Below are 25,096 nucleotides of genomic sequence, written 5' to 3'. Positions count from 1 at the left end.
ATTGGATACTTTACTGCCCTATTAAGTGGCTTAAACGCGACAGACGTGTCTTGTCAAATATATAAAGTTGAAAGATATTTATAAAAGACAGGATTTGAGTCACCCAAGGGTGGCAAGGAATTAAGTATTTATTACAAAGAAAAAATTGCAAGATTTGATCTTTTTCTTTCAAAGTTAAAGAGAGAGCTTGTGAGCATTTATTTCTTGCATGAGCAGGAGGCACAGGTACATTTGTCACCACAGTTTCTATTAAGAACCCTTAGACCTAACACCCTTCATCATTCACCTCTAAAACTTACCCGCAGCAGCCGTCGTTGTTTTGCATGTTTTTGATTTGTCTTGAAAATAAAGTTTTCTGGGGGAGGAAAGAAAAGAAAAAAAGCGAGGAAAAAGTCGCGTTTTTATAGTTTTACGCAAGGTTAGATATTAGTCACATGTGTACATGATCAGAGTCGGATTAAGAGCCTTGTGGGACATGCTTAATCAAATCAAATAGGAAGGTTGAGGTAAATACGGTACATCTTGTGATGGTTTATATGCTCTCCTTCGCATTTGTTCTACTTTATGACTCAAAACGTGCATACATCACTCACACACAGCCAAAAAAAAATAAAAGAAAAAGAAAAAATAAAAAATAAACAGGTGATTAATCCTTTCTCTTTTGGTCTGCTTGATGGGTCATTTTTAAACATGTTTATTACATCTTTTTCTTTTCTATACAGTGTTTTATTGTCCATTATCGTTGGCCGCCGTAAGATACTTGAGCGTTGGCACGATTAGCCAAAGCTTGTTTATGTACTTGTAACTTCTTTTGTAAAACAGTGCTAGTTCCTTCAGTAACATCAAGCACTTCAGAGGCAAACCTTTCTTCAAATGTCTTTTCTCCTCTTTTTGATGCAGCTTCCAACATCCAAACAATAGCACGACGACGACGTTGACGATCTCTTAATGGTGTAGGCACATGGACCACTTTGGATCCCTTTTTCTGGCTTGATATTTTTAATAAGGGAGAGGCAATTTCAATAGCTTCACGTAAGAGATTATAAGGATCTTTTTCTTCTCCAATCTTTTTTGAAAGGTGATTCATGCTGTCATTGACTAAACGTTGTGCTCTGGCCTTTTTGCCATCTCTCATGAGTGTGTTTACTAATTGGCTGACAACATCGTCTTTTGGAACAATAGTCACATTGCTCATGGAGCGAGTCCATGCAGGTGCCATTCTAAATAAAGGAGTCGCATGTTGGCAAACTGTTTTGAATAAGGAGCTTGACATGGTTGAAAGCGAGGGTTTAAAAATTCGCTACAGGAACCTGGGTTTTATTGAGAAAAGCAAGTCTCAGAGACGGCCCAGTTGAGGTGCCACGGTGAAACGCAGTCACAAACAGATTCTGTAGGAAAATTAGACTCACAGAGTTACAAGCATAAAGATACATCCAAAAGGAGCCTATTGACGCTCTACATTTATTCTTTGATAAATTAAGAACACTTATAAAATGATGTATTATACAACTAGATTTTGCATACTTATTACTGCTTTACTTTTTTAAAGTAAACTTGACAATCAACTACTAAAGACGCGTCTCAAGAGAATACTTTCAAGTTTATTTACATACAAATTTATTTTACCACTTTAAAACAGATCGTTTCTGTTGATTTTCAAAGCTATTATCCATGGCGCCACGGTAGAGGTCTTTGATCACTTTTCCTTTTATTATCGTTTCTTCCACAATAGCGGCAGAATGGCATGTCTTGACTCTTCCGTACCAGATACCCTTGGAGCCTTCGTTTATATAACAAACAACATTTCCAGCAAACTTGTGGCCTCCGATATGACTAACCATGATAATAGCAGCATCATATTCATCGAGTCCCTTCTCTCTCAAGATATGATCTAATTCTTGAGCCAATATAGGAGCAGTAACACCGCAACGTTTATCTCTCTTTTTATGAGAGCAAAGCAGTAGAGTAGATTTGTAGGGAGACCTTTGGACCTTCATATCACCTATCTTTTCATGTTTCATCATCTCTTCTATATTGATCGGTGATGTTGGTAAAGGGGTATTTATAAAGATATCATAAAAATCTTGAGCCTTGTCTTGCGTGACATTGGATATCAGAATATTGTCTGGATACAGTAGGATGTCATATGCATCAGGTAGTGTGGAGTAAGTGGAAACCATATTCGAGTTCGTTACCAAGTTCTTCCATGACTGCTGTGATCTGGAATTGCATTCGACTTGATACAGACTGGCGGCGAATGAATTTCTGTCGCTTTCAATATGCTTTGGCCAGTCAGATGAACCAGTAGCAATGATAATATGTCGACCATAAGGCTTAACAGAGCCCAAAATAGGAAAGTCCTTCTCAATATTTAGATAAGAAGGGTACTCTTTATGATCAGAGCAAGGTTCAGAGCAATTCAAACAGTCCTCCTCCGAAAGGTACTCAGGAGGTGGGAGTAAGCTAGGATCGCCCATACCCGCTAACTCGCCTAGTTTTTTCTTCATGAATGAGACCATCTTCAAATGAGAGAAAGAGAGAGATGAAACAAAACAATAAGAACACCTGCATTTATATTTGAATAACTGCTGAGTTCTGTTCCTTGGTTCATAATAGCCCGCAGATCCGCGCTTGCCGGCTGTTCCTCCCCGCTCTAACATGAATATCTCTTGGATTAGCGAGTATTCCTTAAAAGTTTCTATTCTCATAACTTCTTATATATTGATGCTTTTTGTCATGCACTTGAAGAGGATTCCCCTCATCGCTATCTCTTTCTCTTTCCTTTCTTCCTCTTTTCCCCCTTTAAACAGCATTGGCGAGCAGTGACTGCCAAATTTGGGCTTCTTTTTTTAAGTCAAAAAAAATGTGTGCCCTGGCAAGATTTCTGACAGGTTTTCAATGATGCATCGATTTATCAAAGCATGCAGTAAAAGAGGGATTTATTCTAGTTCATGCAACATAAGCAGACAGTTTCCAAAGAGAGCTTATGCATCAGCAACAGCAACAGCAACGAGTCATACCGACAACAACAACTCTTTAATTATGCAATACAGACAACGGCTCGCTAGCAATAGTGACAATATCTGGGAAAGTTACCAAAAGATACAAAATTCAGTTGAATCCCTGAAACGAGAAGATTTCGTTACGCTTCGAACACGATTATGGGAACAAAAGGCCTGGAGAGGAGAAGAACGAGTAGTGAAGGTGCTTGAGGATATGAAGCGAGCTGGTCATACATGGAGCGTGCTAGAATATAACGAGTACTTTGCTGCAAAATTGTTTTTGGACGAACACAAGGATATCTTAAAGATATTTGAAGGAGAATTTATAGAAAACAAAATCAAGATGACTATCGGAACCTTTAATATGATCATAGCTACCTACTTGCTTTGCGATCAAAGAGAAAAGGCGATTGAATTGCTGGAATCGAGTAAACATTGGGGGGTTGTTGCTGATATAAGAGATTTTGAACGTACAATGCATCGATGCTTGCCAATGAATAAAGCAATAGTAAAAGAGGCGACACAGTTGATTGCTCATCATGGAATTAAGGATGCAGAAACTCTAAACGCGAATTTATTACATTTATTCAGAGACAAGCGAGTAGACAAAGTAAAGTGGTTGTTGAATGAATACAAGCATGAAAAGGATATCAACAGTTACAACATCATTATCAAAGGATTATCAGAGTCACGAATGAATAGAGATGTGGTTAAATATTATACAGAACTGATAGAAAAGGATAAACTTAAGCCCAATGGATATATTTGCTCCACAATGTTGGATATTTTTGCACACTCAAGAGACAGTCTATCTGCAGAGGAAGTGATCAGACAGACAGTCTATGGTGGACATGAAATAGATGAGATTATATATAATCAACTGATCAAAGTATACTTCAAATCAAGAGAAACTAGAAAAGCACTTCTCGTGTTTCAAGAATTACAGAGTCATCCAAAATTACAGATCAATGAAATCATATTAAACACGATGGTGAATGGTCTCGTCATCAATAATGAATTACTGGCAGCGAGAAAGATCTATGATGAAATGATAAGATCCAACTTTAAGCCTGACATTGTCACATTCAATACCATGTTGAAGGGCTATACGATCACAAAGGACCTTACCTCTTCTCTCGACATCATCAAGGATATGTCTAGACTGAATATAGAACCAGATATTGTCACATTTACAACGTTTATAAACACAATATTCGAAACAAGAGAGCCCAGGAGTGCTCAAGATATGATCACATATCTCAACAAGATAGGAATTCAACCCAACATTTACACATTTAACTCGATTATTAATCAATGGATAAAGAAGAAGAACATCAAGGAAGCTGAGCGTACATTGGATATCATGTTGGAAGACTATAAAGAATTAAAACCAACCGTACATACCTTTACTAATCTGATCCAAGGATACACAGAAGAAATGAATTTGTTAAAGGCAATGAAGACATTTCAACTTATTTTAAAGAATGGACTTGAACCTGATAAAGCGACTTTTACTTTTATGATTGTTGGATTTTTGAATTATAATCGAGTGGATGACGCTTATAACTGTTTGAACAGAATGTTAAAAATGAATCTGTTACCTACAAAGGACACTTGGTTAGTCGTATTTAATCATTGTTATAGATCAAAAGACAGAAATACTGGTAAAAGAGTATTAGATTTATTCCATTCAAGTGGATTTAATATAAAGAGTGATGCCCTTGAAAGGTCTTATAATAAATTAAAGTCTCTTTGTTCATAATAACTATTTCATTGTTTTCTCTTTTGAATAATTTCGATATTTATTAAATAAAAATATATGTATAAATATAACAAATGGATACTATTATTACTATAGCAACTTCAATATCTGTGTCGTATTGCGTCTAAAGTGAAATTAAGGAGAGGCATTATTTACTATCGCTACCATTGCTACTATGGCTATGTGGCATTCTTTTAGGCATCTGGGACATCAAATTTATATGAGGTCGCATCATCATGGACGAAGCAAATGAATAGTCATACATACTGCTAAAGGGTTGATTATATCCTCTTACTGATGGAACTGTAGTAACAGGGACTGATGATGACGATGACGATGAAGTAGATACTGCAGCTACGGTAGGTGTTGTTGTTGTTGTTGTTGTTGTTGCTAGATCAAACATGCCATGATCCGAATATGCGTTTGATTCAATCTTTTCATGATGTTGTGAATGTGATATCATCATGCTGGATCTACTTGACTGATCCTTGACAAACAATGTATGCTTTGGTATAGACACGGTCTGTATATTAGGATGTTCTTCTCTAGACTGATGCATCTTTACTTCCATTGTGTCTTGTCTCTTGTTGCCACGATTGGGTGTCTTTTCAATATCAGAGTGTATGTCATCTACTGAAATATCTATCATCGACTCCAACAGCTCGACAGGTATTCCCAATATCTTTGTAAAGTGTGAAATGAGCTTGTACAAATCGCGCTCTACGTTACTTGTCCACTCTTCACTTGTTGCTGCTACTGAACATAATCGACTGGATGCCATGATCAACTTTTGTACTCTTTCTGTCACTTGATTTTGTCTTGTACGTTTCAAGATGTATCCCTCAAGTGAGCGATCGTCCCAAAAGATACCTGGAAATTCTTTTGATTTTATTGTTTCCCGGATTTCATTTGCTTGCATTTTTTGCTGTACCAATCGATTGATTCTTTCCTTGATCATCTGTGGCCAATTTGTATTGGGACATATCATCTGAATGCGCCAGTAGATATCATGATGGTTACTCTTGTAGAGCAGTAATTTGAGCTCTTCCTTGAATGGCCTCTTTTTAGAGTTGTGAAGGTTTCCTGATTCTCGAGAACAATAAATATGAATATTCTATCAAGAGAGTTAGTTGTTTATTTCTTTTTCGGAATGAATCATTACATTATCAGCTACTTTTACATGCTGTGTCTTGAATCCTTGTTCTCCGTACACTTGTCGACAGACTTCAATGCCTTCTGTACTTGAACTAAATCTTGTGCATGATACACGTATGAATAACTGCTCTACCTATAAGAAGTATAAGTTATGATTATGCCTCCACATTTTATTGAACATATATACATCGCTTAAACCATGACCCATCTTTAACATTTTATAGAAAAAACAAAGAAAGAAAGAAAAGAAAAGAAAAAAGATGACTTTATTATTATTAATTTATTATTTACATCAACAAACAATAACCCATTTCTTTATCCCCCCTCTCCCTTATTTAAAAAAAAGAGGGAGGGGAAAAGGAGAGCTATGTAGGCATAAAAGTTTAAATACTGAAAAAGGAGAAAAGAGCGTAATTCATGTTATTCTATCCCTTTGTCTTTTTTCTTTGTTTCTTTGTTTATTATGTTTTCATCCTTTTTGTTCATATGAACAACTTGTATTACAAAAGTAACTGTCAACATAGGGGGGATGATCCATTATTTTTTTGGCGGGTCACTTCAATCCCGAGATTGGGGGAGGGGGCATATCGAAGGTGTAGTTCTTTTGCTTCAATTTGTAAAACAAAGATTGATATCATGGATGAGATGAATGAAAGTGAATAAAAGCAAATATAGAACGATTGATCATATCCTATCAGATCTTGATGAACTCTTCTGCTATCATAGTGGCTTATCATCTTTCTGCGTAATTAAATCATGTCAGCCAGTGACACATTGTCTCTGTTTGCTTTAAAATAATCCTTTTTTTTATTGTTATTATGCCACGTCTAGAGTTATTAGCTACATTAGAAGGTTCTTTTTTGTTTTTATATCTCTGTAGTAAACATTAACATCATTATAGGTCACCAAGATCGCGTCTGGCAAGCGTCTTGGCATCCAACCAAGACTATATTAGCCACTTGTTCAGGCGACAAGACAGTTCGTCTGTGGGCTCCCATTTCCCCCACAAACCCAACAGAATGGCAATGTGTAGAGACTCTTGAAGGCGCTCATAAACGTACCATTCGTAGTGTTGCTTGGTCTCCAACCGGAAATGAACTAGCTACTGCCAGTTTCGATGCAACCACTGGCATTTGGGAACATGATGCTCGTGAAGATAATTGGGAATGTGTTGCTACTCTTGAAGGACATGAAAATGAAATCAAGTCGGTCTCTTGGTCAGCCACGGGTGCCCTTTTGGCCACTTGTAGTAGAGATAAAAGCGTCTGGATCTGGGAGGTTGAGTCAGATAACGATTTTGAGTGTCTTAGTGTATTACAGGAACATGCCCAAGATGTCAAGATGGTCGCTTGGCATCCCAAGTTGGAAATACTGGCATCCGCTAGTTATGATGATACAATCAAGATTTGGAAAGAGGATGAGGATGATTGGTACTGTGCTGACACCCTTAGTGGCCATCAATCGACTGTCTGGTCGATAGATTTTGATGCTACGGGCGATCACTTGGGTAATTATAAATATATAGATATATATTTATATAAACTCACACATGGTAAATAGTCTCTGCTTCAGATGATCAAACGATACGTATTTGGAAGATGTATAAACCAAATAATCCTCAAGGCATTCCAACACATAATGGAGAGGCCGCTTGGAAGACAATCTGCACCTTGTCTGGTTATCATGATAGATGTATTTATTCTGTCTCATGGTCAAAAGTAAATAATTACATTGCAAGTGTCAGTGGTGACAATACAATTCGCATATTCGCAAAAGATACAGAAGCTACAACGGATGAAGACAGTCCAATCTTTAAAAACATAATAACAGAAAAAGATGCTCATGGTGTATATGATATCAATGGTGTATCATGGTTTCCTAATGAAAGACATGGCGACTGGCTTGCTACAGTAGGCGATGATGGTATTGTTCGTATTTGGAGAGTAATAGAATAATGTAAAATAAACGATGTACATATTTACAATTTTTGCCATAATTCATTCAGCCATCCGGCAATTTCATTCATACGTGTCATGATTTGCTGTTTGTCATCCTCTGATCCTTTAAATCGACTCATCACTCTCGTCATGAACTTATCTGGGTGATAGCGTCTTTGCTCTTGACGAACGCGTTTTTTCAGATCACTGACTGATTCTTTACTGTTGTTCATAAAGAACGAACGAACAGAGTCAAAGGAGAAGTTCTTTCCTTGGACAGGCCAAGGTATATCCTTTCTTTTGATCTCACTCATCTCTTCAAGATCCTTCCACTTTTTATCATAGTCTTCGATCGTTGTCTGATACCGTCTTTCTCTTTCTATCTGTCGATACATCTCCTCTATACGTCTTCGTTCTGCTTCTTCTTCCATCACTTTTCTCCTTGCCTCCTCTCTTTCTCGCCTCTTTTTCTCTTGCTCAGCTTTCCATATTCTTTCCGCCTCAATCTCTGCTGCGTGCTTTCGTTCATACATGCCCCTTACAATATGCTGACGATATTCCTCATCAGACATGCGTTGCTCTTGAGGTTGATAATATTCATATCGAGAAAAATAACCATCTCCACCTTCGTCCTCTCCCATAGCATCAAACATTTTTGCTCTCCATTCGTCTTCTTCTTCGTCCCATGGATCGTGTGCATTCGGTGGTACCCAACCTTCTTCTGGCTCATATGCAGTTTGTGGTACATGATAGTCTCCTCTCTTTTTATGCTTTTTCTTCTTGCTCTTGTCATGATCGTGATGCCTTTTTTTCTCCTTTTTATAGCGTAGCTTTGGCATCTGCAATCAAGAAAAAAAAAGACGATGGCGAGATGACTGTAAAATAGTCACTTTCTCTGTATGTGTGTGCGTGTGTCACCCAGCCCCTTAAAAGGAAAAAACTATCCAATCGATGTCTGTGATTTCATGAATAGATGGGTTATGCATGCAAATCGCTCTTCTATTGACAATTTTATCCAATGAACAAAAGTCAATGTGTTATATCCAAAAGGGGAAGATAATAGTTGACTTTTGTCCTTTAAAGAAAACAGTTGTTGCAAACAACTAAAATAATACTTTGCGTGGTGTCTATATTGAGACAATGGTTCGTCCGTGCGCACGAACACGCGTACGTCTGTCTGTGTTTTATTTATGATGTGGATAGAGGTAACAAGTCGCAGTAAGCAGTAAACTATTTTCTTCTTGTAAATAAGATTTCCCTTTTTTTCCTTGAAGAAAAAGAAAACTAAACATAAAAAAGGGTTACTCAACATCGATTTGATTGCTTTTATACTTGATCCCCATCATTTCTTTTTCTTTCTTTTTATTTACATCTTAAAATTAATATCTTACACTAATGAGTACTAATTCTACATCGACCGATGACAAGAGCGCACAGGACCTAGTACGAGACCAAAAGGAAGCCAATTTCACCATCATGTTTGTTTCTGTTGGATTTTCATGCTTTATCTGGCAAGCACTTACGACTGGAAAAATGGTCTATAAATCAAAGAAACCTATAGTTCTGCTAGTCTTTCTTCAGTCAGTCCTTGGTGCTGTCGTCACATTTGTCACGTTATTAGTATGTATTGTAGAAGTTGATTGCACGTTTGTAAGTGTTTGTTTTTTATAATAAAACGTACATTCTCATCCTTTCGTAGCGACTTTTCTTTTCTGTAGTTGGTGTCAACGTAGGAGACATGGCGTTACAGTTTGTTTTACTTTGGAAAGCATTTTTAGGAAACGAACGATCAAAACTGGTCCTTTTTGTGGGGTCCATACCCATTATTTCTATCGCTGTCTTTATCGTCATCAATCTCACCGTTGGACGATCGGGATCATTTCTCCAAGAGGGCGTCTGTCTCACAAACTATCGTAAGAAGAGAAACATCAAGAAAGAAAGAAAGAAAAATCAAGCTGACATTCTTAACTAATAGCTACTTATATTGTTATTATAAAGGCAGCAATAGATTTTACATCCAATGTGTTTCTATCTGCATGCTTTATTCTCGTCATTTATCGCCATTATCGACTTTTTGGAAATAGCATTCAAAGGACATTGCTGAAAGAAGGCTTGCTGTATTGGTAAGTGTACTTGTCATTATGCGAAGCTTTCATTGACTTCTTTTTGTATCTAAGCTTTGGTGTATGCTTTTCTAATATCATCTGTGGCATTCTACTTACATTGGAAGTCATTGGAGGAAATACACCTGTTATTTACACAATTGACTGTAAGCCTTGTCTTTTTTACATATCAAAGAGAGTGTTACTGAAATCATCAGCATAGGGTATCTAGCATCTTACTTGGTCATTAAGCAACTTCGACATAGTAAAAAGCAAATATCAATTCCTAAACAATATTATTCTCCTAATAACAATATAAGTCCTGATGTGGATGATGACGATGATCACTCGAGCGCAGCAGGAGCGTCCATTCTGCCACCTCCTGATGAAGAATTACGACACATCTTTAATTCTATAAAAAAATCAGATATAATGGAAAAAAGTCACATATATTCTACTTCTACGAATTATACTGTATCTACAGTAAAAGAAGCAGACATATCCTTAAAAAAGTAATAAAATCTGATAGGGAAGACCCTTTTCATAAATGGAACAATTAGAGTTTATCAGATTTTGCTTGAAAAAGTAAATTTGCGGGGATAAAAAAACAGGGTTCCCTGAGGGTTATTTTTTTTTTCTTTTTCTTTTTCATAAAGCAATGATTGAAGAAGAATACGATTATGAATCACTTGGTGGTAATACCACAATGACACAAAATGCAATAGCAGGTGCTTTAGCAGGTATTGCAGAACATTGTGCAATGTATCCTGTGGACAGTATAAAAGTAAGTTTTATATATAAAAATTTTTTTTAGTTTAGAAAGTAGCTTAATTATAAAAAGGAAAGGTTGACAGATCTGTTTCATTAGACTAGAATGCAAGTGATTTCCACTTCTTCTTCTATACAAACCTCAGCTAAACTGATGAATCTCTGGAAAGGTGTGAATTCAGTTGTGCTTGGAGCAGGACCAGCCCATGCATTACATTTCACCACATACGAGTTTTGCAAAGAGTACTTTGGAGCCAATGCGACCAGCGGTCACCATCCGATAGCGTCAGCAGCAGCAGGTGCCTGTGCAACGATAGCTCATGATGGTCTAATGACACCCTTTGATGGTAAGATATTAAAGCCGATAGGATATGGTCACTGATGAGTATAATAGTTGTCAAGCAACGTATGCAGCTAAAGGATTCAACTTACCGAACCATTCGAGAGTGTGCATCATCTGTGTATACTAAAGAGGGCTTCAAGGCATTTTATATTTCATTACCTACAACACTTGTCATGTCAGTTCCTTTTCAATCCATTCAGTTTGCAACCTACGAGTTTTTTAGAAAGATACTGAAATCAGAGGGACAACACTATGACCCAAAGACACATATCATCGCTGGTGCACTGGCAGGTGCAGTTGCATCTTCACTGACGACACCTATGGATGTCGTAAAGACTTTATTACAAACAAGAGGCACAAGTCATGATCCTCGTATTCGAAATGTGACAGGATTTAGAGAAGCAACAGGAATAATCATGGAACGATATGGTCTCAAGGGATTCTTTAGAGGTTTTAAACCAAGAGTGCTGACACATATGCCAAGTACAGCCATTAGTTGGAGTGTTTATGAGTATATCAAATGGGTTATTCATGCTCAAGATGATAAAGATACTCAAGCTCATATTGTATCATTATAATATCATTAGATCCCCCCCCTTCTTCATCTCTTTTTTATGTACTTGTATTATGCAATTCTACACTTTTGTCATTATATTAAAAACGTATTCATCTTTCTTTTTATCAAAAGGGCATTTATTTATTTTGTGTAGACAGAAACTATATATAAACAAATGAATAAATAGAATAAAATATACTATTTTTTTCTTCTTACCTTAAAGATACTCGAGAAGTCTAGAGTACCAAATTCATTGTCTTTGGCCAATTTGTCATACATTTGAGATGCCATGGAGCCTAATGGAGGAGACACGTCACAGTCCTTGGCTGCCTTCATGGCCAGTTTAAGATCCTTGGCCATGAGCTTATTACTGAATCCACCCTGGTAGTCTCTTGAGGCAGGAGCAGTAGGTATAACACCAGGATAAGGATTGTATGTGTCTGAGCTCCAGCATCTTCCTGTGGATGTATTGATGATAGAGGCCAACAAATGAGGATCCATACCCTTTTTTGTTCCTAGCAACATGGCCTCAGAAACACCCATCATGGAAATACCAAGCAACATGTTATTACATGCCTTGGCAATCTGACCAGTTCCATTCGAGCCACAATAGACGACATTCTTGCCCATCCACTCCAGGGTAGGCTTGACCTTGGTAAAACTTTCCATACTAGGGGCTCCGACCATGAACGTCAAGGTACCTGCTTCAGCACCCAACGTACCACCACTGACCGGCGCGTCAAAGACGAGCGCTTGCTTTTCCTGCATTACCTTTTCTGCCAATGTTTTGGCAGCTTGACTGTCGATCGTACTTGAATCAATCAAGATATTTTCTTCATTGATATAGTCCATCATGGCCTCATACACCTTTTCTACGTGAGATGACTCGGGTAACATCGTGATGACCGTCGAAACCTGTTTGGCCATATCCGCGGGATCCTTGGCGACCTTGAGATGAGCATATTCTTTTGTTAGGCTTTGAACCGCTTTATCGTTCAAGTCATAGACATAAACTGGGCCAGTTGCCTTCAAGGCAAGATTCTTGGCCATACCTGACCCCTAATGTTTTTCATGATAAATATTGAATCTCTTTATTTATTTTATATATATACCATTTGACCCAAGCCGATGAGACCAATCGCATTCTTTCTGTGGTTCTATCAATGTCATTTAATGTTTATTTTTTTAGTGATGGATTATGCTTACTATGTATAAAATATGTCAATATTATGTCATTATTCTTTAATTCCTTTTTTTTACCTGCTGTTGACATGCTTCGAACATGTCGGAAGGCGGTATTCACTCTGGCAAGTCTGATTAACAACATGATTAAAAAAAATATGAAGAAAAAAAGGAAGAGAAAATTATAATAAGCATCGTGAGAGAGAAAGAGAGTGTAGTTCTGCATCATTTTCCCACGATGACTTGTGCGTCACATATAAGCAGACGTTCTTTTATGCATCTTTTCTCTCTCGCTCTTTTCTTCATGTCTAATCATAATTCAGATACTGAACAACAAGCAGCAAAGATACTCAATACTTATGCAAAGGGAAAAGAAAAGGCATATGAATTAAGTGACGATGACCAATTTTTGTCGGAGAGTGACATTGAGGATATTGAACAAACTGTCCCTGAGGTAGGTTACACTGAAGGTATGCCCTTTTTTATTATTGACGAGATACACAAACAAACAGGAGCTTGAAATAAGGTTGGAGAGAATGGCTAAACAAAATATAAGATTGGTGTCATCTGAAATGACAGCTTACATGAAGAGCCATGACTTTAAAGGTACACTCTGAAAGAAATCTAATATTACTGACATTTCTTTTATGCAGTCAAGGGTAGCACAGGCACGGTAAGGATATACCTATAAACTATCAACTAGGTTTAACGTGTATAAAGGAGTACACAGTCACCATTGGACCCAAATTACATTGTACTTGCAGAGATCATAACGTGAGAGGAACTCATTGTAAGCATATCCTCTTCATTCTTTTGAGAGAACTTAAAGTGACTGATTTGAAGTCACCTGTATACGAAACACTGACACCCTCTGACAAGGTAACAGATACTCTTTCTCTCTTTTTTTTTATGTCACTCATCTTTTTTTTTTCTTATAGGTGTTAAAGGACATATTCTCTCGTTATCATCCAACTAAATAAATAAACTTTTTTTTTGTGACGCATTTTTACCCTTTTTTCTTTTAATAATAAATGCCACAAAAACAATTGACACCTCATCAAATATCTAAAGGATTATCCTATGTTCATAAAGAAGCTCCATTCTTGGCCAAGTTAAAAGATAGAACACAAGAAAAGGAAGAAGCAAAAAAGAAGTTTATGAATTATGAAGACGGACAGGACGACGATGACTACGATGAATTAGAAGGAGCTCAAGTCGTTGAACTTGATTCTAATGGAAAAGGCAAATGACACATTTGTACAGTTGAAATGCATAACTGACACGTATTTGTTATATAAAAAGAAATACATAAAGACACTGGTGAAAACGAAGAAGAAGAAGAAAAAAAAGAGGAAGAAGAAAAAGAAGAAGAGCAACCAGCAGTAGATGAAAATGGTCGATTACTGTTTCGTAAACAAACTAAAAAGACAGGAGATAGTAAACGTAAATTACAGTCCATCATTGATGAAGAAGCAGCAAAATTGGATCCAAAGAAAAAGAAAAAGAAGACTAAATCGAAACAAACGACGTCTTTACTCTCTTTTGAAGAAAATGATGCTTAAATTATGTTAATAAATTTGATTGGTTGGGAGAGAAAGAGAAGATCAAGAACTAGTGAAAGGGAAATCAACAACTATTTATGGTAACTCACCCTTTCTTCTCTCTTTCTTTCTTCTGCACTGTTTTTCTTTTTCTTTTTTTTCTCACTCTGCTTCATGTCACTTCCTTCATCACCAGCACCTATTTATCAGCCCAACAGTACATTTCAAACCAAAGTTAGATTGAACAATAAAGCGCTCGAATCACTTGAGCCAAATCTAAGGAGAGTGGCATCTGTGCCAAACACTAAAGAATACTTTGCTTCAACCAATAGCATTCATTCAACTCCTGTCAGTAGCCCTAAATTGAAACCATCCTATTCACTACAAAAGCAACAAGCTCAAGTAGGTCCAAGTGATTTCGAAAAGATTCGATTACTAGGAAAAGGAGATGTCGGCAAAGTATATCTTGTCAAACACAAGACCACTGACAAACTCTATGCTCTCAAAGGTGCAGTGTGTGTATTCTATAGATTATACATGTAATTAAATGATGATACATAGTTTTATCAAAGAAAGAAATGATCAAAAGAAACAAGATCAAGCGAGCTTTATCAGAACAAGCTATCCTGTCGACAGCCAATCATCCTTTCATTGTCCCTCTCTATCATTCATTTCAAAGTCGAGATCATTTATATTTCTGTATGGAGTTTTGTGTCGGAGGAGAATTCTTTCGAGCCTTACAGAATCGTCCAGGAAGGATATTGAAAGAGAATGAAGCCAGATTTTATGCTGCTGAAGTAGTAGCCGCATTGGAGTATTTACACCTCATGGGCATCGTATTCCGTGACTTGAAGCCAGAAAGTAAATAAGATGTGATATACTGTTGGATTGTTTTTTTAATCATACATTTTTATATTTGTATGTGTACGTGTGTATGTATAGACATTCTCTTGCATGAATCAGGACATCTCATGTTATCAGATTTTGATCTTTCCATTCAATCTTCATCTGTTACACCGCCTACATTCGTACAACCAAGTTCTCCATTTTCTGTAAGTTGTATATCTTATTGTTTTCAAAAAACTAACTCATTGTTTCTACAGAAACAGCCCATGATCGATACTCGTATGAGCATTAGGACCAATTCATTCGTTGGTACAGAAGGTAGTCTCTTTATTATTCTCCTTTTTTATTCAAATTGATCTCTTTTTTTTTAGAATACTTAGCACCTGAAGTTATCAGGGGAAGTGGGCATTCATGCACAGTCGATTGGTGGACACTAGGCATCTTTGTATATGAAATGATTGTAAGTAAAAAACTCTTTTTTGGTTTATACACAACTTACCCTTTATCTCTAGTGTGGATATACCCCATTCAAAGGTCGAACAAGGGACGAGACATTTAATCTGATCCTCAATCAACCAGTAGAATTTCCTGATAATGCCTACTTCCAAACCTTATCAAGTCATTGCAAGTCATTTATACGTAAACTACTAAATAAGAATGAAAAGAAACGCCTTGGATCACGTGCAGGTGCAAGTGAAGTCAAGTCTCATCCGTTCTTTAATACCATCAACTTTGCTCTCTTACGCAATATGAAGCCACCGATCATCCCGTCCAAGGCTCAACCGATTCGAGCAGTCCATTTCAATCGGATAAAGGAAAGCGTGAGTTTTGAATTAGAGACAACTCCTTTAGATACATTGTCTGATGATAATGATGATGATGACCCCTTTAAATCATTCAACTCAGGTAAAAAAAATTTGATGTATTGAGAGAGAGAGAGTAACCCTATTGAGTAGTGACCATTCTACGGTGACACCAACCGTATACATATATATATCTTTAGCTGAGTTTATGATGTAATGTATAAAAAGTTCTTTTTTTTGTTCGTGTCTTTTTTTTTTTTTTTACTTTTTATTAAAACATGGCTTTAACTGACAAGAAGAACGATACGCCAAGAGAAGTAGACGGTCATTTTTCCATGGTTCGGTAAAGTCTTTCTACTTCTTTATGATTTTTTTATAAGCTAACAACTCTAAAGTAACTTTTACTTGGCCGATGTCATCACCTTAATGAACGGTATTTGTGGAGTTCAGTCTGTTTTGAGTTCTATGCGTTACTTGACTACCAACAATGTTCGAGATTTATACTTGTCCATGATCTTGTTACCCTTTGCAATGTTCTTTGACTTTATGGACGGACGAGTTGCTCGTTGGAGAAACAACTCTTCTTTGCTTGGACAAGAACTTGATAGTTTAGCTGATTTGGTAAGTAGCTTATTTTTTGATATTATATCCATTAAAACCCTACCCTAGATTTCCTTTGGTGTTGCTCCTGCTGCCTTGGCCTATGCAGGTAAGAAAAGAGAGATAAGATAATAAAAAAGGAAGTTGTGTGGACTGATATGATATATACAGTTGGTATGCGCACCTATCTTGACACGGTCGCGTTAACTTACTTTATCTGCTGCGGTATCGCTCGTCTTGCTCGCTACAATGCTACAGTAGCCCTGGCTCCAAAGGACGCCACAGGCAAGGTTCACCACTTTGAAGGAACTCCGATCCCGACTTCCTTAGCACTCGTGGCTTGGATTGCTTATTTTGTAAAGAATGGCTTGTATTTGGATGCATTGCCTGGTTCTATTGTTGAAGTGGCTCAAGGATGGGAACTGCACCCATTTGTAATGTCTTTTGTTGTTAGTGGAACACTCATGATCTCGAAAACCCTTCGTATCCCAAAGCCCTAAAAAGAAAAGAGAAGCTCTGTTTTCCCCCATTGTACATATATACCCCATACATACACAGTAATAAATGTCATGAGATGTGGATCTTTATTTATTTATGTCGTATTAACAGCAGGAGAATAATTCTCTTGATGGTTTGGTTGTTTGCCTTGAGCGAGAATAAAGGAATGATCGTCTTCGCCTTCCAAGCGAGGATCAGCCGTTGAGCTTTCAGGCTGTGGTTCTTGCTTACCCAACACAGGCTCATCCTGACCATTTTCTTCATGGACAGTGCCCAATGCGTTCTGTTGGGATGATCCTTCGATTGCCTGCTTTGGAGGCTCAGGCCAGGTGCTAGGAGGCAATGGAGGAAGGTCACGTTGCCTGGACGTCGTACTGAATCCCGGTTGTTGATCATATTCTAGCAACGGTGTGATTCTATGTTGATTGGAAATACGTACAAGAGCATCAAACCATTCTTGTGCTTCACGAGGTTTACCAGCACGGAAGACGTAGTGACCACCACCCAAACGTCTCTTCTCTTCATATACCTCAAAGCAAAGATCGTCGTCCTCTGAATTCTCGACAGAAGTACGAGGGATAAAGAGCGTATAGGACGGATGAAGAGGGTTCGTTTGGAAATGTTTTGGAGTTTTGTAACCATGCAAGAATCCGGCTAATAATAAAAAAACGATTAGCTTCACACAAGTTTATATTTTTTTATTTTTATTTTTTTTTTTTACCTGGCGTAAGAATATAAACACCTTCGGCCCAGGATCTGCTAATGCCTGATCTGAGACGAAGAGGGCCAATCTTGACAGCGCGTACGTACTTGCTATCCTGATGAGGATACTCTACAGAGTTCTCTGTCTTGTAAGCAGCGTTATCCATCACTAGATGATACTGATGACGTCTGACAAACTCATCCCATTCAGTGTTTGGCTTTACTCGGTTAAATAAATCATTGACATGACCAATGAAATCCTTGTGCTCCATCTTGTGCTTCAGACGGTATTCCTGATACTTTTGAAGAATGTAGCGAACATTTTCGATAATCTTGTATTCAAACACACCAGTTTCCTTTTGAAGGCTAAGGATATTATCATGCAATTCATTTTCATAGTCACAAAGTTCACGAATGGCATGAATGACGCAAAGGTTGAGCAAGAAAGGGTCAATGTAGTGATCGGCCTGATGCGGTGCCATCTGAACTTGTTCGATCGTCCGATCAAGTTCACGGATGAGTCTGTCAACCTCGACGCGACTCTTGTAGATTTGAACACTTTTGAGATTCTTATCCTTTTGAATACCATGAACCATGGTCTTGATATCCGCCTTGATACCCCTTAAGGCCGGGATGACTGCACGAGTAAGATAAGTCGATGCCTCATGATGGAGCATACCATGCTGTACTGTATAGTCACGCATGGCAGCCCAAATATCCTGAATTCCACCCGATTCGAGAAACTGACCACTGGAGTGACGAAAGGGAACCTGAACGACCTTGCTGGCATGAATGAAGCTCTTGGACGTTTTGCTTTCAACCGAAGCCAAGTTTTTGAACAAGTCAACCTAAACAGGATATTAAAATTTTTATTATTATTATTATTATTATTTTACTTATTACCAAGTTTTTTAAGGCAGTCCGCCAAGTTTCTAATCGACTTGTCAAGAGAACAACAGGGTCAATACCACTTTCCATACGAAACACATGGCGTTGAGATTTGGTCGGCTGACGGAGGGTCAAGCCTCGGCTAGGGGTGGCAGTAAACACAGGAGGGGGCTCAAGGTCCGAGTCTAATTGGACTTTTGACTGGCGATCGGTCCATGGCACGCCTTGTTTGCCTGTTCTCACCAACTGCTGTCCATGACCGTCATTTTTCCAATCGGCAGAAGGAAGCGTCTTTTGGCCCGGCATCAATGGGGTTTCGGAAATTTGAGCGTTTGGCATGGTTTCTGCCTTGGGCAAATGAGGCAAGATAGAATTACGTTTCGTACTCTTCTTTCTAAAGTTCATTGTTGTTAAAAAAAAAAGAAAACAATTGCAGTTTCATGCTGTGGCTTTATGCAAAGCGTTATTTGAAACAATAACCATACATAGAGTGAAACCCTTTCAGTAAGATAATAATAATAAACACGGGTTTGCATCGTCATTGTTAACCCCCCAAAGAGAATTGACAACTTTTAAAAATATCATTATCATTTCAACTAACAACAAAGAGCCACAAGATACAGATATTGTATAAATATGAGGGCCTTTTTCGTTTCTTTTTTCTTTCATATTTCATATCCCTCTTTATAAAGAAAAATGACTATTGGATTTGATGAAGATCTTCCTAATGATGTCTATCATTACAATGAAATGAGAAAGAACATGAACTGGCAAAAGACAGGTGTAGCCTCTTTGTTGAAGCCAGCCCCTGTAACTCAACACTTGCCTTCATTTGATGCTGAAGGAAAGCCCTGTTTCAAACCCTATCGTGGATCTGGTAAATTAGAGGGCAAATATGCTTTGATTACTGGTAATACACACCCTCCTTTTTTATTATTATTATTACTTTGCTAATATTAGTATCTTAGGTGCTGACAGTGGTATCGGAAGATCAATTGCTACTCTTTATGCTCTCGAAGGTGTCGCTGGTATCACGATTGTCTATCGAGATGAAAGAGAAGATGATGATGCCCTTTATACAAAGAATACGATTGAAGGCCAAACGAACTGTAAGATTCACTTGATTGCTCGTGACATTGGCTATGAAAAGAACTGTCAAGAGATCCTTGATTCTCACTTGAAAACTTTTGGTCGTATTGATATTCTTGTCAATAATGCTGCTGAACAACACAAGGTCACACGTGTTGAAGATCTCAATTGTGATGTTGTCGAGAGAACTTTCCGCACGAATGGTAATAATAATAATAATAATAATAATAAAAGGGGAGAATTATATGTCTGTTCTAATCTATTTACTTAGTCTTTGGTCCTATATTTATGACCAAACTTGTCTGTAACCATCTGAAGGCAGGTGGTGTTATTGTCAACACTGCCTCTATTGCTGCTTATCGTGGTATGGACGTCTTGGTTGATTATTCAGCTACAAAAGGAGCCATCGTCTCGTTCACTCGTGCCCTCTCTCAACAGTTGGCACCTCGTCGTATCCGAGTCAATGCGGTTGCTCCTGGACCTGTTTGGACACCACTGATTCCAAACACGTTCAGTCAAGAAGAAATTCAAAACTTTGGTTCTTTCCCTCCTTTCAAGCGACCTGCTCAACCTTGTGAAGTAGCTGCCGCATTTGTCTTTTTAGCCTCCGATGACTCTTCCTTTATCACTGGTCAAGTTGTCCATCCTAATGGTGGTACTGTCATCAACACTTAAATAATTTAGGGAAAAGGGAAACAATAAATGAACCCTTTTTTTTTCCATTAAAATGGGCAAACAACCAGCTGTGTAAATGTATGTTGTGCGTGTGTATTTGGGTGTGATTGTTATTATTATTATTATTTATTTTATTCTCCCTATTTTTTTTTATATTTTAACTCTCTCCTGAAAATAAGTTTACCTTGAAGGTTGTTGTTATTGTAACCCTCGTGTATGATTTAAAACAGGGGCTAAACTGGGGGGAAAAAAAGATAGCGAAAGAGAGAAAGAGAGAGATAGTAAAGAGAGAGATCCTTTTCTTTTTTTCCCTTTTTTTCTCTCTTTATTTTTTTACTTTTTTACTTTTATTTTTTATACTTTCCATTCTTTTTTTTTTCTATATAATTTATAATGACCACTATGGAAGATAATTTATTTAACATATTTCCCAGACAAACAACCAATAATATCCCTCCTTCGCCTTTTCGTTCCTTAACAGCATCTGATTTATTAAGTTTACCAAGTCAAAGAAGATATACCAACAATAACAATAGTTATTATTATAAGGGAAGAGCAGCATCTGACATCCTACAGACTCAACCTACTCGATTGAAATCTTATTCTCCTGAAGGTTAGTTTTTTTTTGCATGTTCCCTGTTCTTGTACAACTGACAACTTTTATAGCTGAAGCGATTGATCGATGGTTTGAAAATATTCAACGTTATGAACAAATGCTTGAAGAAGTGGCTGCTGCCAGTTTAGATCAAGAATTTAAAGATGAGTTACACCATATCAATCAGTGGTTTCGATGTCGATCGGATGCAGAGAGAACTGCTGCTCTTTATACTGTCGTTCAAAATGCATCTCAAATTCAGATCCGATTCCTTATTACTGTCTTACAGCAATTAGCAAATCAAAACCCTTATGGTAGTTCTGCTGGTCAGGAAAATGGTAAGCTTGGCAATTTTTATATATTATCTAACACCTCCATAGATGTGCCCCTGTTTGGTCATAGTCACTCGGTCATCGAAGACGAGTCTAGAAAAAGACAGTTTTATAAGCGACGCAACATGCCCATGTGTAACACATCAGCCATAAGTGAACCAGATGATCTGGGTCGACGTAGTCTATTATCCAAACCTTTGGGCCTTAGTCATCCTGGTCCTTTGTATGAAAAGGCGCTTGCTGCTCGAGCACAATTACAGGCAACTATCAACTCATCCTCTTCTTCATCTGTCACAAATTCAACCATCTCCTCTTCTTCTTCTTCCTCGCTTCATAGTAAACCCGACTTGTTTTCTCGTACCTCCCGACTTCGTGCCTCTTCTGACCTCACTCACAAGTCCCTATTCTCAACACCCATCACCACCAGTGACTGGCCGTTCCCTCAAGATAAGTTGGATGAAAAGAATAACTGGACATTTGGCTCTTTATCAAAGAAACCGATGACTACGCATAGCCAAAAGAAGAAGAAGGAGGATACGTGGACGATACATGAAGAGGAACAACAATCACCTTTACTTGATTATGCGCTCGAGCAGGCTCATGCTAGGCTCAAGAATGATACCTCGATCAGATTGAATGATCCTAGATGTTCTCCTAGTAGTACTTCTATTACTTCTTCTTCTTCATCATCGTCAACAACAATAATACAAAAGCCATCTAGTATGGAAACTGTCGGTCAAGCAGTAGTAACAGATGAAGTTCAAAATGACGTCTCTAAGCAACAACAACAACAACAACAACCTTTGACAGGCCTTGCCAGAAGACGTAAGCGATCTTCACAAGCCCGTGCATTAAAAGACAAGATTGCGGCAGAAACAGTTGACTTTGAATTGATGAAGGGTAAAAAAAAAAAATATAAAAAATAGAAACTGCTGATATACTGATATCCCCTTAAATAGATGTTCAGGCTTGGCTAAGAAGCCTCAGATTACACAAGTATGGACATGCATTTATAGGAATGGACTGGAAGCAAGTCGTACGTATGTCGGATCAAGACATGATCGATGCTGGCGTCAACACTCTCGGCGCAAGACGAAAGCTACTTAAAGTATTTGAAAATGTCCAGCGTCACTGTAAAGAAAATGTAAGGGCAAATTTTTGTTACACAATCTGTTACTAAAATAATATCCCTTTTTATTCTATTCTATTAATAGTTGATTGAATATTAAATTTAAATAATTTCTCTCTTTTTTTAATCTACTTCTTTCTTTCTCTTAATTAAAAAAACAAAACAAAACATGTTGGTTAAAACAATTGCCTTGTTCTTGACTTTGACCAGTGCAGCACTTGCCTGTGAAATGGACTGTAGACGTGGTGTGTCTGGAGACTTTGCTGATGTTTATAAACCCATCATTGACATGAGTGTCAACAGATTACAAGACCAATTGACTTCTTCTATTCCAAAAGTCAAGGTGCCTTCCAAGATTACAACCCATATGTCTAATGGAGAACTTGTGGACGATATACAAGCGAGCATCAAGTCAACTCTTGAACAATTTGCTAATACAGAATTATCTAAGCCCAGATTGGCTGAAGGATTTTATCAAGTTATCTTTAACGAAGAAAATCCTTATAAAGGTGATTGTAACAACCCAAAGAGATTGACCAGAAAGATGCCACCCAAGGGTGAAAGTTGGACTTTGGAAGAATGTAAGCCTTTTTTATTATATATGAGACACAGGAGGGGCAGTAACACTGTTTCTGATAGGTGAAAAGATGGATTATCGTTGTGGCAATCCACCTTCTATTTGCCACTTTTTAGATGATGTAAAGGAACGTTGTATCGGTCGTATGCGTAGAGAGATTGGTGAGCATGCTTCTTTTGATAACGGTGTGCTCGTCAAGAACTTGGCCAAAGATACTCGTAGATCGATCCATCGTACATTGGCTAAGCATGGTGTAGGTCAATTAAGTGAAGATAAGGATGTGAGTACCTATGTGACCAAAGTGGTTGCTTCTATTGTTGGTACATTAGATCAATGGATCGAAAAGGATGTTGGCCAACTATGTGAAGGCCCTGATCAAAAAGAGGTCTGTAATAGCTGGAACGATGATATCAAAAAGAAGATCTTGGTGTGGCCTTAAATAAAGTTAATATTGAGGGGGAGCCTAAATATACTCAAATTTTTTTTTTTCTTTTCTTCCCCCCTTTCCTAGTAATGAGCAACAATAACCAACAGGGCACCTTGAAGCAAGCTATGCTTGCTGGTGCTTGTGCTGGTACAGCTGTAGATACCGTTCTTTTTCCATTGGGTAACGTTATTTCTCCATGTTGTGTCTTTTTTTCTTGTATGTATGTATATCTTATATATTAGATAGACACGATCAAGACAAGATTACAATCACAACATGGCTTCATTGCCTCTGGAGGCTTTCGAGGCATTTACTCTGGTTTATTAAGTGCAGTTATTGGAAGTGCACCTAATGGTATAATACAAAAGAAAGAAAAAGCACAAAACCAAAAAAAAGAAAGTTGACTTTATTTGGGCAGCTTCCTTATTTTTTGTTACCTATGAAGCCACCAAACGCGTCTTGAGTACAACCCTAGATCATGCACCTCTGACGCACATGATCGCAGCTTCATGTGGTGAAACGATTGCCTGCACAGTAAGAGTGCCTACAGAAGTGATCAAGCAACGTATGCAAACCAAGCAATTTACATCCACATCAGCCGCCGTCTCACATGTGCTGCGAACCGAAGGTATTCTAGGCATGTATCGTGGGTTTTTATCGACTGTGGCTCGAGAAATTCCATTTACGTGTATTCAGTTCCCATTGTACGAATACTTTAAACAATCCTATGCAGTTATGAAGGGTCGTCGTACTGAGCCTTATGAGGCTGCCTTCATGGGTTCTGTGGCTGGTGGTATTGCAGCAGGAGTGACAACACCTTTGGATGTTTGCAAGACTCGAATCATGCTTTCTCATAAAGTAAAGTAAAGACAAAAGAAAAAACAGAGTAAGACTAATGATGTACCTTTAGAACCAAGCATCTGGAAAACATTATGATGGCATCATCTCCACCATGAAACGTATCGTAGCTGAAGAAGGACCAAGAGCCTTATTCTCTGGTGTGGGTCCTCGTATCATGTGGATATCGATTGGTGGAAGTATCTTTTTAGGTGTCTATGAAAAAGCTCTCAAAACATTTGTACAGCTTCATGTATTAGATGAAAGATTTTAAGTCACTCTTTTTTATATTTTTTCTTGTTCTTGTATGGAAACAACCTCACTTGTAAATGCTATTCTTACATTCAGCCAATTATTAAAAGAAGCCGGACAACCTAATGTGGCATCCTGGCAGCCACTTTTTATAACACAATGTACAGATTGGTGTATATTTATTGAAACAGAATTAGCTTCATTGTCAAATGAGGAGCGTCAGCACATAAGAACAAGGGCACAACAAGACACAAAAGATATTTTACCTTCAATTGATCAACTCTTGGATGCACATCATTATTTCTTTAAAGTATTGTTAAGGAACGTTTTTTTAAGTAATGACACGTATTTATATATTATGAAAAACTATCGATTCCTAAATCAACCTGAGCAAGATGTCTTGATGAAGGCAAGAAAAAAGCTGTTTATTTACTTTTAAAATAACACATATAGCATAGGACATGACAGGTTTGACTCAGGAAGCAGCCATAAAAAATG

General features: G+C 37.8%; 19 protein-coding genes across 19 annotated transcripts; 13 read left to right on the top strand and 6 right to left on the bottom strand.

Annotated features, from left to right (window-relative positions):
- Positions 1-736: 736 nt before the first annotated feature.
- On the bottom strand, positions 737-1,219 carry RHIMIDRAFT_240437 (ribosomal protein S7; the record flags this gene model as incomplete). Its single annotated transcript, XM_023609374.1, has 1 exon — positions 737-1,219. One exon carries the CDS (start codon positions 1,217-1,219, stop codon positions 737-739), a length of 483 nt encoding a protein of 160 aa, XP_023463471.1.
- Positions 1,220-1,575: 356 nt separating this feature from the next.
- Positions 1,576-2,530, bottom strand: RHIMIDRAFT_262391 (uncharacterized protein). Its single transcript, XM_023611604.1, has one exon. It carries the CDS (start codon positions 2,517-2,519, stop codon positions 1,623-1,625), a length of 897 nt encoding a protein of 298 aa, XP_023463470.1. The 5' UTR covers positions 2,520-2,530; the 3' UTR covers positions 1,576-1,622.
- Positions 2,531-3,042: 512 nt separating this feature from the next.
- RHIMIDRAFT_240435 (uncharacterized protein) lies at positions 3,043-4,764 on the top strand (the record flags this gene model as incomplete). The annotated part of the gene is made up of 1 exon (XM_023609373.1): positions 3,043-4,764. The coding sequence occupies one exon, from the start codon at positions 3,043-3,045 to the stop codon at positions 4,762-4,764; it is 1,722 nt and encodes a 573-aa protein (XP_023463469.1).
- RHIMIDRAFT_294215 (uncharacterized protein) lies at positions 4,751-6,172 on the bottom strand. The gene is made up of 3 exons (XM_023614065.1): positions 6,107-6,172; positions 5,927-6,052; positions 4,751-5,878 (listed from the first exon to the last, which is right to left on the bottom strand). Exons 1-3 carry the CDS (start codon positions 6,134-6,136, stop codon positions 4,913-4,915), a joined length of 1,122 nt encoding a protein of 373 aa, XP_023463468.1. The 5' UTR covers positions 6,137-6,172; the 3' UTR covers positions 4,751-4,912.
- A 565-nt stretch (positions 6,173-6,737) lies between these two features.
- On the top strand, positions 6,738-7,874 carry RHIMIDRAFT_285799 (WD40 repeat protein; the record flags this gene model as incomplete). The annotated part of the gene is made up of 3 exons (XM_023613312.1): positions 6,738-6,771; positions 6,800-7,426; positions 7,480-7,874. 3 exons carry the CDS (start codon positions 6,738-6,740, stop codon positions 7,872-7,874), a joined length of 1,056 nt encoding a protein of 351 aa, XP_023463467.1.
- A 23-nt stretch (positions 7,875-7,897) lies between these two features.
- On the bottom strand, positions 7,898-8,695 carry RHIMIDRAFT_240432 (uncharacterized protein; the record flags this gene model as incomplete). The annotated part of the gene is made up of 1 exon (XM_023609372.1): positions 7,898-8,695. The coding sequence occupies one exon, from the start codon at positions 8,693-8,695 to the stop codon at positions 7,898-7,900; it is 798 nt and encodes a 265-aa protein (XP_023463466.1).
- A 305-nt stretch (positions 8,696-9,000) lies between these two features.
- Positions 9,001-10,607, top strand: RHIMIDRAFT_262388 (uncharacterized protein). Its single transcript, XM_023611603.1, has 6 exons — positions 9,001-9,061; positions 9,131-9,506; positions 9,556-9,769; positions 9,832-9,979; positions 10,034-10,125; positions 10,182-10,607. Exons 2-6 carry the CDS (start codon positions 9,252-9,254, stop codon positions 10,472-10,474), a joined length of 1,002 nt encoding a protein of 333 aa, XP_023463465.1. The 5' UTR covers positions 9,001-9,061; positions 9,131-9,251; the 3' UTR covers positions 10,475-10,607.
- Positions 10,608-10,616: 9 nt separating this feature from the next.
- RHIMIDRAFT_245954 (mitochondrial carrier) lies at positions 10,617-11,647 on the top strand (the record flags this gene model as incomplete). Its single annotated transcript, XM_023610254.1, has 3 exons — positions 10,617-10,742; positions 10,827-11,073; positions 11,121-11,647. 3 exons carry the CDS (start codon positions 10,617-10,619, stop codon positions 11,645-11,647), a joined length of 900 nt encoding a protein of 299 aa, XP_023463464.1.
- Positions 11,648-11,823: 176 nt separating this feature from the next.
- On the bottom strand, positions 11,824-12,761 carry RHIMIDRAFT_206399 (3-hydroxyisobutyrate dehydrogenase; the record flags this gene model as incomplete). The annotated part of the gene is made up of 2 exons (XM_023606901.1): positions 11,824-12,684; positions 12,738-12,761. Coding segments are annotated over 2 exons (885 nt in total), but the record flags the coding sequence as incomplete, so codon positions are not given.
- Positions 12,692-13,825, top strand: RHIMIDRAFT_45804 (uncharacterized protein). Its single transcript, XM_023615269.1, has 5 exons — positions 12,692-13,261; positions 13,320-13,413; positions 13,461-13,480; positions 13,528-13,686; positions 13,746-13,825. The coding sequence occupies exons 1-5, from the start codon at positions 13,046-13,048 to the stop codon at positions 13,785-13,787; spliced, it is 531 nt and encodes a 176-aa protein (XP_023463462.1). The 5' UTR covers positions 12,692-13,045; the 3' UTR covers positions 13,788-13,825.
- RHIMIDRAFT_45813 (uncharacterized protein) lies at positions 13,619-14,445 on the top strand. Its single transcript, XM_023615270.1, has 3 exons — positions 13,619-13,686; positions 13,746-14,049; positions 14,110-14,445. The coding sequence occupies exons 2-3, from the start codon at positions 13,839-13,841 to the stop codon at positions 14,367-14,369; spliced, it is 471 nt and encodes a 156-aa protein (XP_023463461.1). The 5' UTR covers positions 13,619-13,686; positions 13,746-13,838; the 3' UTR covers positions 14,370-14,445.
- A 77-nt stretch (positions 14,446-14,522) lies between these two features.
- On the top strand, positions 14,523-16,123 carry RHIMIDRAFT_206227 (Pkinase-domain-containing protein; the record flags this gene model as incomplete). The annotated part of the gene is made up of 6 exons (XM_023606882.1): positions 14,523-14,856; positions 14,910-15,209; positions 15,291-15,400; positions 15,452-15,512; positions 15,566-15,654; positions 15,707-16,123. The coding sequence occupies 6 exons, from the start codon at positions 14,523-14,525 to the stop codon at positions 16,121-16,123; spliced, it is 1,311 nt and encodes a 436-aa protein (XP_023463460.1).
- Positions 16,124-16,243: 120 nt separating this feature from the next.
- RHIMIDRAFT_294209 (phosphatidylserine synthase) lies at positions 16,244-17,156 on the top strand. Its single transcript, XM_023614064.1, has 4 exons — positions 16,244-16,340; positions 16,393-16,618; positions 16,667-16,706; positions 16,769-17,156. Exons 1-4 carry the CDS (start codon positions 16,276-16,278, stop codon positions 17,095-17,097), a joined length of 660 nt encoding a protein of 219 aa, XP_023463459.1. The 5' UTR covers positions 16,244-16,275; the 3' UTR covers positions 17,098-17,156.
- Positions 17,157-19,178: 2,022 nt separating this feature from the next.
- RHIMIDRAFT_262371 (uncharacterized protein) lies at positions 19,179-19,381 on the bottom strand. The gene has a single exon (XM_023611602.1). It carries the CDS (start codon positions 19,352-19,354, stop codon positions 19,187-19,189), a length of 168 nt encoding a protein of 55 aa, XP_023463458.1. The 5' UTR covers positions 19,355-19,381; the 3' UTR covers positions 19,179-19,186.
- Positions 19,382-19,447: 66 nt separating this feature from the next.
- On the top strand, positions 19,448-20,449 carry RHIMIDRAFT_206343 (putative short-chain dehydrogenase/reductase; the record flags this gene model as incomplete). The annotated part of the gene is made up of 3 exons (XM_023606892.1): positions 19,448-19,595; positions 19,654-19,977; positions 20,046-20,449. The coding sequence occupies 3 exons, from the start codon at positions 19,448-19,450 to the stop codon at positions 20,447-20,449; spliced, it is 876 nt and encodes a 291-aa protein (XP_023463457.1).
- A 713-nt stretch (positions 20,450-21,162) lies between these two features.
- On the top strand, positions 21,163-21,354 carry RHIMIDRAFT_206316 (uncharacterized protein; the record flags this gene model as incomplete). Its single annotated transcript, XM_023606889.1, has 1 exon — positions 21,163-21,354. A coding segment is annotated over one exon (192 nt), but the record flags the coding sequence as incomplete, so codon positions are not given.
- A 980-nt stretch (positions 21,355-22,334) lies between these two features.
- RHIMIDRAFT_194402 (uncharacterized protein) lies at positions 22,335-22,493 on the top strand (the record flags this gene model as incomplete). Its single annotated transcript, XM_023606011.1, has 1 exon — positions 22,335-22,493. A coding segment is annotated over one exon (159 nt), but the record flags the coding sequence as incomplete, so codon positions are not given.
- Positions 22,494-22,674: 181 nt separating this feature from the next.
- On the top strand, positions 22,675-23,521 carry RHIMIDRAFT_240422 (uncharacterized protein; the record flags this gene model as incomplete). The annotated part of the gene is made up of 2 exons (XM_023609371.1): positions 22,675-23,086; positions 23,145-23,521. 2 exons carry the CDS (start codon positions 22,675-22,677, stop codon positions 23,519-23,521), a joined length of 789 nt encoding a protein of 262 aa, XP_023463454.1.
- On the top strand, positions 23,135-25,083 carry RHIMIDRAFT_45763 (mitochondrial carrier). The gene is made up of 5 exons (XM_023615268.1): positions 23,135-23,689; positions 23,756-23,863; positions 23,928-24,367; positions 24,420-25,007; positions 25,057-25,083. The coding sequence occupies exons 1-4, from the start codon at positions 23,596-23,598 to the stop codon at positions 24,618-24,620; spliced, it is 843 nt and encodes a 280-aa protein (XP_023463453.1). The 5' UTR covers positions 23,135-23,595; the 3' UTR covers positions 24,621-25,007; positions 25,057-25,083.
- Positions 25,084-25,096: the final 13 nt, after the last annotated feature.

Source organism: Rhizopus microsporus (genome assembly GCF_002708625.1).
Source record: "Rhizopus microsporus ATCC 52813 unplaced genomic scaffold scaffold_16, whole genome shotgun sequence".
Taxonomy (NCBI): Eukaryota; Fungi; Mucoromycota; class Mucoromycetes; order Mucorales; family Rhizopodaceae; genus Rhizopus; species Rhizopus microsporus.
This window is presented reverse-complemented; position numbering and strand designations above follow the sequence as displayed.